The following is a 13,814-nucleotide window of genomic DNA, read 5'->3' on the forward strand; positions in this document are numbered from 1 at the left end:
CAGAAAGTGTCCTGGAGATGGCACCCACGATCTCAGTCTTCTTGCACCTAACGTAGGACGTTCAACAATGGTGTTTCACCTTCACCGCCATCTTCAGAGGAGAAATTTCTGTTGAGTAATATGTGCAATGTTGAAGACTGTAGGATCGGGTGTGTTGGTACAACATGATTATGAGTGCAAATCAGCGCAACCGACAGGAGGAGACAGAAGAGAGGACAGAGAGCGCTGAACTTCCAACAGTATATTTCTTTGGGATGCCTTCGCTTTTATACAGTTACACACTGTTACAACAGCCATGTGCAGAACACAATGATGTTACAACAATTCATCACGTGGACCAACCTAAATACATCTTTTCTTTATCAGTGACAGCGACAGAGATACACAATCATCCTTTAAAGAAAAAATCTTGCCTGCCTCGACGATTTCGCGTGTGATGCGATCTCTGCATTTGGCGACAATGCTACAAACTGAATATCTTGGTCTACACCCACACGTGCTACAGTGAGCGGACAGCCACCCTTGTTTTGACCGATCAACATTGTACAGATGTTCTTCTTTCAACCTTTCATTTAAACAACGACCCGTCTGACCAACGTAATATTTTCCACATGTCAAGGGAAGCTGATAAACTATGTTACAAAGACAATCTCTAAATTTATTTGCATGGTTTGTAGTACACCCATGATTGGGTTTGGACGCTGGGACAGACATTTTGCACAAACGGCTCAATTTTTGTGGGGCCGAAAAAAGCCTTTCACATTCACTCCCTGCGCTACTTTTTTCAGATTGTGTGCTATCTTATGCATGTATGGAATTACAGCGAAATTCTGTCTCTCTCTGGCAGGTTGGCCTACGTTAGTGTTGCCACTTGACTGGAGATCACGCAAAAACCTTTCGGTGACAGAAACTTGTACATGGTCAGGGTAACCGGCCGAGGTCAGCCTTGCAGATTGCTGCTGAAAACTTTCTAACATCTTGTGTTCACATGTCTGTGCAAAGCATTCGTAAAGCAGGATTTTATAATGCCTCGCTTAACTAGTTTAGAGTGCGCAGAATGAAATGGCAGAATAGACCCTTTTCATAATCCGCAAGTGCGCTTCTCTACGCTGCATATTTGAACAACTAATGGCGGCATCTCTCTTGCTTACAGTGGAGACGAGGTCCTAGTTGCACGTGCTGAGGCTTGTCTATTATGCGTATTTATGTCAAGAGAGCCGAGTCTACATTTTCCACGTCATAGCATAAGCAAAATGCGCTTGAACACGCTGTTTGCAGTAAGTGACTAGCCGCCATTACTTGGGCAAACTGCATGGCAGGAAAGCTAGCTTTACAATTATGAAAAGGGTCTATTGGCTTATTCCCATGCAGTTGATACATCCAGCAAGAACGACCATCATTCAAGAATAACTTGACATCAAGGAACCTAATTTCGCTATTCTCAGACAATTCGTGGGTTAGCTCAAAACGTTCAAAACTATTCCGCATCAGATCTAAAACAGCAAGTGCGTTAGTCCTATACGATGCAACATCACTATCCATGAAGATTAAAAAATCGTCAACGTATCTGAAAACGTGTGTCACATTAGTGTTAGCGGAAGCTTCCGAAACGGACCTGTCAAGTTTAGCAGCGATTCCACTCTTGCGCCAATGGATTTACTGCGCCTTCCTGATAAAATCGACTTAAATTGCGCCAAACTGCACCAGAGCCTAGGGTTAGACTGTATATATCACCCGAAATCGCTCTGCCGGCATGTCAAAATGTGTGAAGCATGATCTTGAGGCCACCAAAGTTACAACCACAGACCAAAGATTATTCCGCAAATGGAATAGTGCTTGCACCTGCGTCCTGATTAACTAAGCCGTGGCACCATGCACAGTGCCGATGCAGCTTCTGTTATGCAAGTCGGCTCGACAGCAAAGCGTGCTCTCGCAGAGCCTCGTGACTGCTAGGCCAATCAGTGGCGATCAAGTGTGGTGGCGATTCATCGGCTGATGTTGTATGTTCCAGGAACGCTGCTCGTAGCTTGTTTCAAGCGACGCACGGCATGTAGTTAAGGCAGTACTTAATAATAACTACATGCGTGCCGCTAAAATGTCTGTCGCTTCTGTTTCTGGACATTTCGGAACGAAATCGAGAAAACCTAGCAAGACATATATAGAACAAAATGAAATTTTGCGTCCATAGACGAGCAACGCGAGCGGTGGGAACACACCGACACTTCTAACAGTGGCGTAAATCCAGAAAAATCACAAGGGGGTACACATCAGACCATGGCGGCCATTTTGTTTTCATAAGTATGGGTTGTATTTTTATTTACATAAGAATTAAACCATGCCTGGAAATAAAATTTTAAAAACAAGCATGGGGTCTGAACTCGAGCGATTGCATTGTTCTATTCAGTTTTTTTTGAACCAGTCGAGTGGCTTTTGCGATTTTTATAGTCTGACACAGCTGAGAGGTATTCAACACAGGTACACACTCAAAAATAATCGGCCTTTAAAAAAGTTAAATGCGCTGTACTTAACTGTCAAGTAATTCAAATATGTGATGTTCTAAAGCTAAATCTCAAGGGGGGACACTTGCAAGGGGTGTCCCCCCCCAGCATGAACACAAGGGGTGTCGGACCCCCCTGACCACAGAAGCGACGCTCCGAAGTCGTCGGCTCAGCTAGGGGTTCCACGCGGAGTTAGGTGGCCAGGCGGTGTGTTCATTGACGTTTAGGTGCACTGTTCAGCTGCCCGCAACGTTGCGCCAACCATTTACAGCAATAAGCTTGAGGACTTAAACCATCAGCAGAAGCCAGGATTTCTTCTCCCCATGGCTGCTTCTTCTGCCGTTCTCTCGCTGTTCCTCTTCTTTTTTTTTTACTCTCACGTGCCCCTGCGTTTTCTTCTTTCTCGTTTCTGAGATCCTCACGCCATGAGAGTTTCTCGTGTTGCTCCTGTTCTTCGTTTTCTTCCTGTGGTTTATACTCCGGTGTCATAGCAGCTTTCTTCTTATTTCATTGCTGTCGTCCATGAAAATTTCTTTCTTTTTTTTCTTTTTTTATTCTTCACGTACCTACACTCACCACATCACAGAGCGCTAGCAGGAGAGCAGCTCGGATAGAAGCCTGCATGGCAAAGCGGAGCGGGTTAGTGGTTGCTAATCTGGCACAGCCACCAAGCCCACCCTTAGAAATGCAATTGAAATGCAACCATTGAAATGCAATTTACGCCACATGGTGCTGTAATTAAAAATCAGCTTTATACCTCAGTCAAAAGCGAAGAAAAAGTTTGTATATGGCAAGTTTTATTATTGGGTCATTCCATGCCAAGTGTCCCAGACGTGGTGCTTGCACATCGCAGATTATGCTGATAAAATTTCTGCCTTTTTCCTGTGCCACATGGAGTATTGTGGCAAAACACTCGAAAAAAATTTTGGCGATCGTGGCGCCGCCTCGAAGTTTGCTTGTACAGTAGAACCCCGCTGTTACGTTCCTCACTGCTGCGTTTTCCCGGCTGTTACGTCGTTTTCCGCCGGTCCGGCATAGCTCCCATAGGATACAATGTATTGGGAACCCCGCTGTTACGTCGTAACTGTCGGACCGTTCCCGTATGATACGTCGCGAAGTGCGCTCTGAGCCAACCGAGTGACTACCAAAGAGAGCCGCCATGGTGCATTTTCACGCAGCCTGGCCTCGTTTTGACCGTAATATTAGCCGCATGAGAGGCGCAAGCAACAGAATCTTTCAATTGATGCAAACAAAAGCATGGCCTTCGAGATACAAATTGCAAAGATGGCGTCTATGACGTAACTGCTCGCGAAAGCAAGGCCTTCGAGATTGGCATTTACTATTGACAAAAGCATAGCCTTTGAGATTTGCATTGCACAAACATGGCGTGTATGACGTAACTGCTTGCAAAAGCAAGGCCTTCGAGATTGGCATTCACTTCTGCCATCGCGTTGGCGTAGACTCATCATCATCGTTATTTGTCGGAGAGCGGGAGGAGTTCGAGCTGGTTGGAGCTTGCATGGTCGTGCGTGCGGTTCGTGGTCGGACTCGCCGCGCCGGTCGTGATTGCGTGTGCTTAGTTCTTTCATGCCTACAGCTGTTGGTTTTAAAAAAATCACATACGTTGATTACATTTCTGTGGATGAGGCCGTCGTAAGCTCCGCGTTTCTATCCATCGACTAGATCGCGGCTGAGCGCGCCAATTTTCGTGCTGCTCGTAAGAATTGAAATAAAATTCTGTACCACTAAATATTTTGCCGTTTTTCCTGTTTTTCGGCTCTTACGTTTCCCGGCTCTTACGTTTCCCTTCTCTTACGTTTATTTCCTACGGTCCCTTCAAAAACGTATCAGCGGGGTTCTACTGTATTTGTTAAACTGTGCCTAATAGAAAAATGTGTATAAAATCTATTTTTGTGTGTTGAACTTTGAAACCATACTTGCGCTATTACAGAGGTTCTCTTTAGTTGTTCCATTTATTAATTCCGAAATTTTTGTGTTTCCCTACCAGCTATGTATTTTCAAAAACTACAAAAATCTTCAAAAATTGAGAGCAGTCCAAGGCACAAGTATGCCCGAATGCACTTCTTCTTTTTTCCATCTAATGAAGACATTTCCACTACCCGGCAGGTATCCATAGGGCCCAATCTTATCATGAACTGAATTAATGAACCTAATTTGGCACCGAAGCTGATTTAACCAAGCTTTTCCTGAAATAAACTAGTAAAAGAAGCGGTGATTTCTTTCTAATTTCAACACAGGCAGGTTTTCCTTGGAGCGTGCTCTCTAACGCTGCCACGTTGGCACATCCTGCTGCCCTAGTCATGGCTCTGGTTTTTATTTTTATGAGGCTGTACGCTGCAACCATGCATGTAACAGACTCAACATTCTGATGGTGCTAGGGGTGGCAGTGGTTTTAACGTTCCTGTAAATGCTCCCGCTTGGAAACTATGGTGGTGGCTTTCGTTATTTCATGGTTTATGCAACAGGCACGTATTGTCTCCTTGAAACTTTATTGGCCTGCTGGCCATTACATTAATTCTCCCCATCTTTATTTTATTTATTATTTATTTATTAATACCTCAAATACCCCAGCTTGGGGTTTTACATGAGGGATGGGCTGTTATGTAGTGACAATGATTCGATGAACAACTTGAAGGCTTGTGGGTTGGATTGGAGCACAGCATCTCTGGGTAGTGCGTTCCAGTCTCTTGCTGTACGTGCTTACAAAGAAGGAGCGTAGGTGCGCAGCGGTCTGTGCCGGTGGCGGGTAGACCGCTTTGGTGTGATTTGTGCGGCAGGATGGACGATGAGCAGGCAAGATTAATAAAGTGCTAGGAGAGGAATGGGAAAACTCGTGAAAAAGGCACAACCTAGATCTAAGGCGTCTTAATTCCAAGCTATCAAGATGTGCTTCGGATTTTAGTTTTGTAACACTAGTGTGGAAAGAATAATCTGAATACATAGACGTAGTGAGCTGCGTGGTTTTGTACTGCTTCAAGTGCTTTAGTAAGGTTAGTTTGATGTGGGTCCCAAGCAGAGCATGCGTATTCTAACTTGGGCCGGACGCATGTTTGATAAGCTAACAGTTTGGCCGATGGGGGAGCAAGGCTCAAGTGCCTTTGAAAGTATCCTAAGGTGCGGTTAGTTTCGTTAACGATGCTGGTGATGTGAGAGGACCAGGAAAGATCACTGCAGATAGTGATGCTGAGGTACTTGCATGAATTGACAGGAGAAACCGCAGCGTTGCACAGGACATATTGTGGTGGAGGGAGATTCCTTCTGTGGGTAAAAGAAACTAGCAGTGTTTTAGTAGTGTTTAGCGACATGAGCCTTTTATTACACCAGGCGGTGATCTTATCCAGGTCCTCTTGAAGTGATCGGGTGTCATGATCGCCATGAACAGGGCGATAAACGATGCAATCGTCTGCGAACAGACGTATGTTAGATGAAATGTTGGCGGGAAGATCATTAATATATATTAGAAAAAGGAGTGGGCCCAAGACAGTTCCTTGGGGTACTCCAGACCGAACCGGACATCTTTGTACATCGCCAGCCTGTCACAGCTTTGCATGACCGTCTGTCTTGCCTGCATCATCTGGATATGTCCAGACCACCCTCGCGGACTTCTCACATGCACAGGTGTGGGTTCAGGGCAAATAGGATGTTGTGGCAGCTTTTGGGCATCGCTACATTACAATTTAAAATTTCTAAGGAAGGAAAAAACCCTGTCTAGATTTTATGAGCACGTCAATTTAACGCAATAATTTGTGCGTGGTCATCACTTCGTTAAATAAAGCTGTATAACGAAGCCAATTTTGTGTCACTTGCGACTTTGTTATATTGAGATTTTACTTGGTAGTTTGCTGTGGTGAATGAGTTGAATCACTGCAAGTGGCCACTGATGGAGACATGCTCCCTTTAACCTCTGTGGATGTTGTTTCTGCATGCAGGAATCGTCAGAGCAGCTGGAGCGCCAAGCGCGGGAGAGCACAGTGCGCCTGGAGTCGCTCCTTCGGGAGAGCGAGTCTCGTCAGGCGGAACTGCGGCAAAAGCTGACTGGCAAGCACCACGAGCTGCTCAGTGCCCAAGCTGCACACCTCGAGGTGAGCATGCTAAGGCTCCATTTTGTATCGACCATTTTCGAGAGGGTTGCTTTTATTGCCGTCTCATTGGTAGGCAGAGAAGTCTGAGGGGTAGCATGCTCAGAGGCTGCCACAACTTAAGGGCCAGTCTTATATCACTGTGTGGCCCTAAGGTGGCTGTCTTGCCGAAGTGATAGTTTTGGGCTTAACCGTGGTGGTGTGTGCATTGAAAGAAATCTATGAACTGCAGATTTTGTGTAAGGCTTTTGTTGACTACATTCGCTTAATGGCCAAACTGAAATGTTTGGCTGTCAGTGCCTTGCTCTGGACATAATGTGACATTAAATGTCAAGGCATTGCTGAATATTTATTGCCCAATATTCTTGTGTTCTTCTCTCCGGGCACAGACAGTGCTCCATAGCCCTTTCTTGCCTCTTCTCATGCAAGATTTTCTTATACAACAGCAGTTGTAAGATGTAGCACAATTGCCATTCCTCTGCCATATTTTCTGTAGGTTGGGACATTGATGAACCAAGATTGATAGGAGTGCTCAGAGGCGGCAGACAGGAAGTATGGGCTCCGAGTGCTCTTGAAGCGACACTACAGTGAATCAGCAGACTGATAAGTTATTCTTTGGAAACTCTGTTGTTCTTACTTTCAACACCATATTAACAGAAGAGTAAATGAAGGATAAAGCCGAATTTTAAAATTTTGCCGCTGAAATCTCCGCACTTGGACATCAGTGTTAAGTCATGGATTTCAAAGTGTTTTTCGTGTTTTAGCCGCATTGGCTCTACAAAATTTGATGAAACTTGGTACTTCATGTCTCAGGCCCCCCTCAAAGAACAATGTTATTTCATTTTTACTGATTGAGAACCACATAGGCCCCAGTAGAGGCCATCAAAATCAGGCGCAAGATGGTGTGAGAACATTAACGGGGTGTTGCCGCCTGCATTTTCTTTTTAACGCTATTCGGTTAAAGAGCCAAGTACAAGATATTCCAGTGTCTGTGTTGGCAGCCTTGTCCATGAGCGAAAAGTCCCGAAGGATGCAAAGTATAAAAGTTAGGGGTTCGAGCTGGAATCAAATCCAGGCATTTCGCGGGGCAGTCGGCAGGTTTTCTACCACAGAGCCACACCAGTGCTTGAGAATGCTTTGGAAAGCACCCCTATATAGGCATTGTATAGTGCGGCGATGAGTCGCGTCAACACATGTAATATTGCATGGCAAAAGCAAAAGATCGCGCCAGGCATCACGCCATGTGAATTGCTCAACGAGTTGGTGATTTAAGTGCCCACACCACTTAAAGCGCTTAGCCATTTAGACATCATCATCAGCCACAGAATCAACAGGGATGCAACAGCTGCGCCAATTGCGCCATTTTGATAAAATTTCGTTTTTCTGCGCCGAGCTGCGCCAAAACCGCGATATTTGTCGAAATTGCGCCACGCTGCGCCAAAACGCCCCAGGTAGCCGCAAATTTTTTTCGGTTGCGCTAGTTTTAGCCTGGTTTTAGCGCAGAACGAAGCCCGCATTGGCGACCTAATGTTGGAAGAGGCACCTATCCAATCCGATCCAGTGGCGCTTGACTCAAACATGACGTTTATCTGTTCTGGCGGGTTTGCTGGTGGGCCGATGGGCTTAAATGTAGTTTTTACTCCTGGTTCAAACGCTGCTCTACAAGGTCATTCAACATGAGCAAAGGTCAGCGGCCAATTAATGTGGAAGCACCCTGTAAGGTTAACTGGCCAGCGGGCCGTTTGACACGTGCTGCAAATCTTAGTGGGGATGTCGTTATTGTTAGGTGGAGTCTTGTTCAAGGCTGCCTTTGTTCAACTAGCAGTGCTCACGTGCACGAATGCGCGGTTTGTATATGCAGCAAAGTCTCTAAATGTACTGACGAGTAAAGTGTTGTTTAGAGAAGTGCTACACACGAAAAACCTTGACCGCCTTAGCCGATCGAGTTCGTCAAGGTCCCCCCAACTCGCAGTGAGGCCGACACCACAATCAGGGATTTTAGCGCCAAGCTGAGCCAAAACCGTGAAATTGGTTAAAATTGCGCCACGCTGCACTAAAATGCCTGACCATCTTAAAATTTTCTCAGTTGCACAAATTTGAGCAAGAAATGGAGGCCGCGTTGGTCATCTGCAGTGTGGGCATCGTCATCCAATACAGACACGCAGACCCTAACCCCTTGCGAAAGAAAAAAAAAAAGAACTCAGTTTCACCGCAAGGACGAAGCAATGAATGCGATAGCAACAAATTGTAATGTTATACGAAGTGAGGCTGGCAGCAAACTCTTTTGTATCCGATCTCGCGCAACTCTACAAAACGTTGGTGTAAGAGAATACGGCCGCCCCAAGGAAAGATGCTCTTTCTGCACAGTGTCTTCGCATTGAGAGCGCAGCACGTAGCAGGATATACGAGCCGCCCGCTGATGGCTGCCAAGATAGCGCGCGTGCCAGCGATCACGACCGTGGCCTTAGAATCAAAGTCCAAAGTTGCTACTCGTGCGACAGCCCCCCCGCCCCTCTCGCGTCTTTTCATGCTCGTTCAAGATGGGCGGGGCGTTTCCTCTATGCTTTGATGACAGGCTTCCCGAACGGAGTGGTGTTATGACATACACCCTCCGAGCGATGGAGATGGGCTGGCTCATTTAATATCTGCTTCAGCCGCGTTCGTCGCCCGCATTCCCGCGCTTTTACCCGCGGTAGAACATACTATGCACAGGGATATATTATCAATTTGAACTTTATACGGGAGATGACGGGAAAAACTCGTCGAGACTGTCTATATAGTTATCGCAATAGAAAAGGACAGTAGTTCTCAAATTTCCTGATGCTTGTTTTATTTGCGTGCAGAACGCTTTTTAAGCCACTTTTGCCGCAGTACACTGGTGTCCTGCGGAAAAGCATACTGAGATATAGAAGGGGCTATTAGTACTAGCTGTCAGGGACACAGCACATGTTGTTCTTTAATTACTTATTCGTGCACGCGCCGTGTAATTACGAGTACTAGTATGATCGCTGACGTCTACAAAATTATTGGCAATCATTTGGAGCTGCTGTGTATGGCGTTTATGCGGCCTTGAGAAACAGTAGACAAAAGCGTATGCCAGATTTCTTTTTTCGCTACCCCCAATTGCTCCTGCTTTACGAATCTCCTAAATTACCAGGTTGCCAGGTTCGCAGGTCTACATTAGCATTTCCAGTGCCTGTCGAATTATTCGACAGGTCCTGCAAATGCTAATGTGGACTTAGTCATTGTTCGCACTGTGGGGTGGCCCAACACACTGCTTATGTTGAAATAGCAGTGTTCACGTGCACTGTGCTCGAATTAGCTGATGTTGAATGGTTTTTACATATTTTTGTTTTCTTTTCTAAAAATAAGCCTTCTTTGTTATACTGTTCCAAATTTGGGATTTCGGGCTAAAAAATTCAGGTTTTTTTTTCGCAACCTGCTCTAAATTTGAATTTTTGTGCTCCAAAAGCAACATTTTGCTGCTCCAAAAATTGCTCCAAATCCTATTTTGGCTGTTGCATCCCTGCATCAACAAAGTGTGCAGCTGCGTATGTGCGCATATTGCCTACGGACACATAGTGGGTACCTTGGCACTTTCAAAATGATTAAGTACTTGCAGTAGGTACCCTAGCAGAGTTTACATCGGCCAATCTCATGCACGCACATATTCCTTTCCTTGTGACACGGTTGAGTCGTCCATTGAGGAGCGAAGCATGGAAGGCAAGTGAGAAGACAGTGGGAACGGGGCCAGATTTTGTTATCGCTAGAGGCCGGATTTTTAGGCACCAAAAAAGGTCGTTTTAGGTGCCAAAAATAAGCAGGCAAAACTATGTTTTAGGCTTCCATAATAGTAAATACAGGCACAATAAATATTCACACAAATTCAAATAATTTCAAATGAAGACGTGCGCGACCTTTATCTACGACAGGAAAACAAAAATGTTATTGCTTAAGATGGCACAAAGGCGCCAACAGTTGAACGTAGCCATACAATTGTGCTTTCTCTCGCACGGTTCGCGTGTGTTCTGCACGATGAGTGAAGTGGCCACTGTCGAATCAACACACTCCTGAGTGTCTTTCTGGCATGACTGAGAAGTGCAGAGCAGGAGCAGACGGCCAGATTGCTAAAATACCAGAAGTGGGGGATTCCTCCTATTGGCTGGGTCGAATTGCGTAGTTTCTCCCCTGCCAGTGAACCATTGGCGTAGCCAGGCGTCGGGGGGGGGGGGGGGGGGGGGGGGAGGTGTTCAACCTTGCCCCCTCCCCGAACTTTTTCAGTTTTGCGTGTGTGTATATACACGCACACATACAAACGCATGCACGAACATATTTAAAGTATGCTTGTACCCCCGTCCCCTCTCCCTGAAAAAAAAATTCCGACTACGCTACTGCAGTGAACACTTCAAAAGTAAATTACAAACAAAACAAAAGCTACGTGCACATCACATTTTTTTTTCTTTTTTTGCTCTTCACTCTCCTTTCCGCTGACTGCTCTTCGCATTCGCCAACCACTCGGGCCATGTCAGCGCGGCGGCGAATGCTCGCTAGCGTGTCCCGCTTCACTGCTGCTAGCGGGTGTTGGTTGCTTGAACTAGAGGACTAGGTTGAACCCCATATTTCCTAACAGTCACTCTTATGCGGTAACATGAATAACGGTCTCAAACAGCACCCGGGAGCGAAACTTGGGGCTAAATAGCGTTCATATAAGCGCAAATTTTGAAAATAGGCATTTATATGCATTTATAAGCATTTAGACACGAACGCTAAAAATAGGCATTTATAGGCACTATAAAAACACTATAAAAGCCCTTCTTAACCTCTAATTCACGCTCATATATTAAAATGGCGCGATAGGAGTGCAAGGAACAAAATAGGCATTTGCCTAAAATCCGGTCTCTAGTTATCGCATTCCATTCGTGAAGTCAAAGCTCCAGTGTCCTCCAAGCTTTTTTTGCGTTTGCTTGCTTACCAGGCATCTTCTCACAGCTAGAGTTGTGCTTTTGGTAATATGAGATGGTGATTTACTGATATGAGCAAATACTTTTTTTCTTTACTATCTCTTTAAAGGCGCCCACGATACTTTTTTAGCATGGTCAGAAAACGATGCCGATTGATAGTCGAGACTCCTGAGAACAAGCGAGCCAAACATTATAGCGCAGCACACGACCAGGAATTTGCAGTGAATTCTCAAATTCAGCTAGTAATCACTCCTTCTTCTGTCTACAAGCCAAATACGCAAATTACTGCTCCATATACCCAAAGTCCACGGCCGTGGGCTGATTTGAGCATAGTGAGCTGCATAGTTACTGTGGCTGCCACGAGATGCGGCCATGTGCCTGTACGCGCTCTTGATCACACTGAAAGTAAGCCACACGTTTGAAGAAAAAAATGAAAAGAAAGTCCTCAAGGTTGTGATGCACACTGACGAAGGGATGCATCTTTTTGCTGCCTTGTCGTCCCCCTCCCTGCTTAGCTTTCAGCACGCTGGCTGGTGCGAAAGGGGAGAGAAAGCGCTTAAAGGGTGTGGCAATTCTCTGCAACTCCGCTCGTACTTGACGGATTCTAAAAATTTTTGTCGCAGTCACTTCGTGAGGCAATTAGCTCTTTTAATGAAGCCATTAGACGATTACTTGGAAAAGTGTCGCAGGGCCCCATTAAAAGGTAATTAATCTGCGACCTCTTCAGAAAAGGAGCAGGGGTTAATTCTGCATTGTTTCACGGCATGTGATTGAGCCATAAATTTGGCTCAGCATGTCACCTAACACTTATCATATTGAAGGTGCCTAACTGTGGCTTTGTCTCCTCAGCATTGCTTCAACCATAGGTAATAAAGTACCTGTCCCATCATGTCTTTCTGTGTGCTCCTGTTTGAAGTTTGGCGCTCGATATCTTTCAAAAGAAAAATAGGTAACGAAGGTTGCCATAAATGTTGCAAAGCAATAACAGGATTGAAACAGATATGGACAGAGTGCTGTACAATAGTTTCTCTTGGAAACATGTCTACCTGCTTTATGCTCAAACAAAGTGATGCTGCTAGGAACGTATGCAGCAGTGGCTACAGAGTGAAGTTTTCATGTCTGGCTAAATTGCGTACAACCAATATTATGTGCTAAATTTTGCAAAGAGTGGTTTTATAAAATTGATCGACTCGTAGCGTGGAAGCTTGTTGTTTAACTCTGTAGACTTTTATCTGTGTACATGCCCTAGACTTGCAAGCACAATTGCACAGTGACTTTTCAAGTGACCCTGCATTTCCTACAATACTATCTGGAAGGAAGTCTTCTGGTACCACTGTCTGAGCGAATTTCCTCAAAGGTGCAACTCCATGAGGATGCTCGAATATGAACGATTTGGCCAGCCTCTACCATGGCATAGGACTGAAGCATGATTGTGCCTAATGAAGGTCTTATGCAAAATCTTGGTGCTCCAGTAATATACCCCACATTAATATCTGCTTGCCTGTAACATCACCATCAAGGAATAGTGGAAAGGTATACAGCTCAGACCACTTATAACGTAACCACTTGTAGTGCAGGACCGGCTACAACGCAGTCTTTTTTGACTACCGTTCACCTTCCCATAGAATCCCTTGTATATGCATACCGCTTATTGTGCAGTTCCCGCCAGGTGAAAGATCGGTTATAATGCGGTTGCCGGAAAATTTTGCTGACAAACACGGTAGCGAGCGCACTTCTCAAAGGACTGGGGGAAGAGCAACGAGATCGCTATGAAAGAGGGGACAAACGAGGGGCAGAGGGAGGAGAAAGAAAAAGAAGACCGTGGCAGCAGCATGTCACGGGCTTGCCAACTGAGGAAGGAGGGTGATTGCCTAGGCGGCGGACAAGCCCTTGCCACCTTTGCTGGCATGGCTCCGGCTGCTTACAAATGGTTGTGTCGTCGTAGAGTGCAACAGATATCGCGGCTGATCTTCCGGCCACGAACCCAAACTTCGTATCATGCGTGCTGCTCTGGGGTCAGTGCTTGAGTGTGAACTTTTCGACGCCCCATCTTCATGTTGTGTTGTACAAGCTTCTTGTGACAACATTCCAACCCGCAGGCTAGGCCTAATCAGCCTTTTCGGTAGTGGTCGCAGGCGATCAATGTTGCCGTTCGGCACGGAATCAACGAAACTCTTTGCGGTGGCTGCACTTGAATAAAGGGGAATCATATCATTAATGAAAATGAGGGCATGGATGGCATGTGTAACACTTGA

At 45.6% G+C, this 13,814-nt stretch overlaps 1 protein-coding gene across 1 annotated transcript in view; it reads left to right on the top strand.

Annotated features, from left to right (window-relative positions):
* Positions 1-13,814, top strand: part of LOC119385367 (rootletin) — a 223,059-nt gene that overhangs the window by 86,658 nt on the left and 122,587 nt on the right. Inside the window, exon 9 of the mRNA XM_049413967.1 lies at positions 6,449-6,601. Within this exon, the coding sequence (XP_049269924.1) occupies positions 6,449-6,601 (153 nt within the window). The remainder of the gene's footprint in view (positions 1-6,448; positions 6,602-13,814) is intronic.

The sequence above is a fragment of the Rhipicephalus sanguineus genome, chromosome 3, assembly GCF_013339695.2.
Source record: "Rhipicephalus sanguineus isolate Rsan-2018 chromosome 3, BIME_Rsan_1.4, whole genome shotgun sequence".
Classification (NCBI taxonomy): domain Eukaryota; kingdom Metazoa; phylum Arthropoda; class Arachnida; order Ixodida; family Ixodidae; genus Rhipicephalus; species Rhipicephalus sanguineus.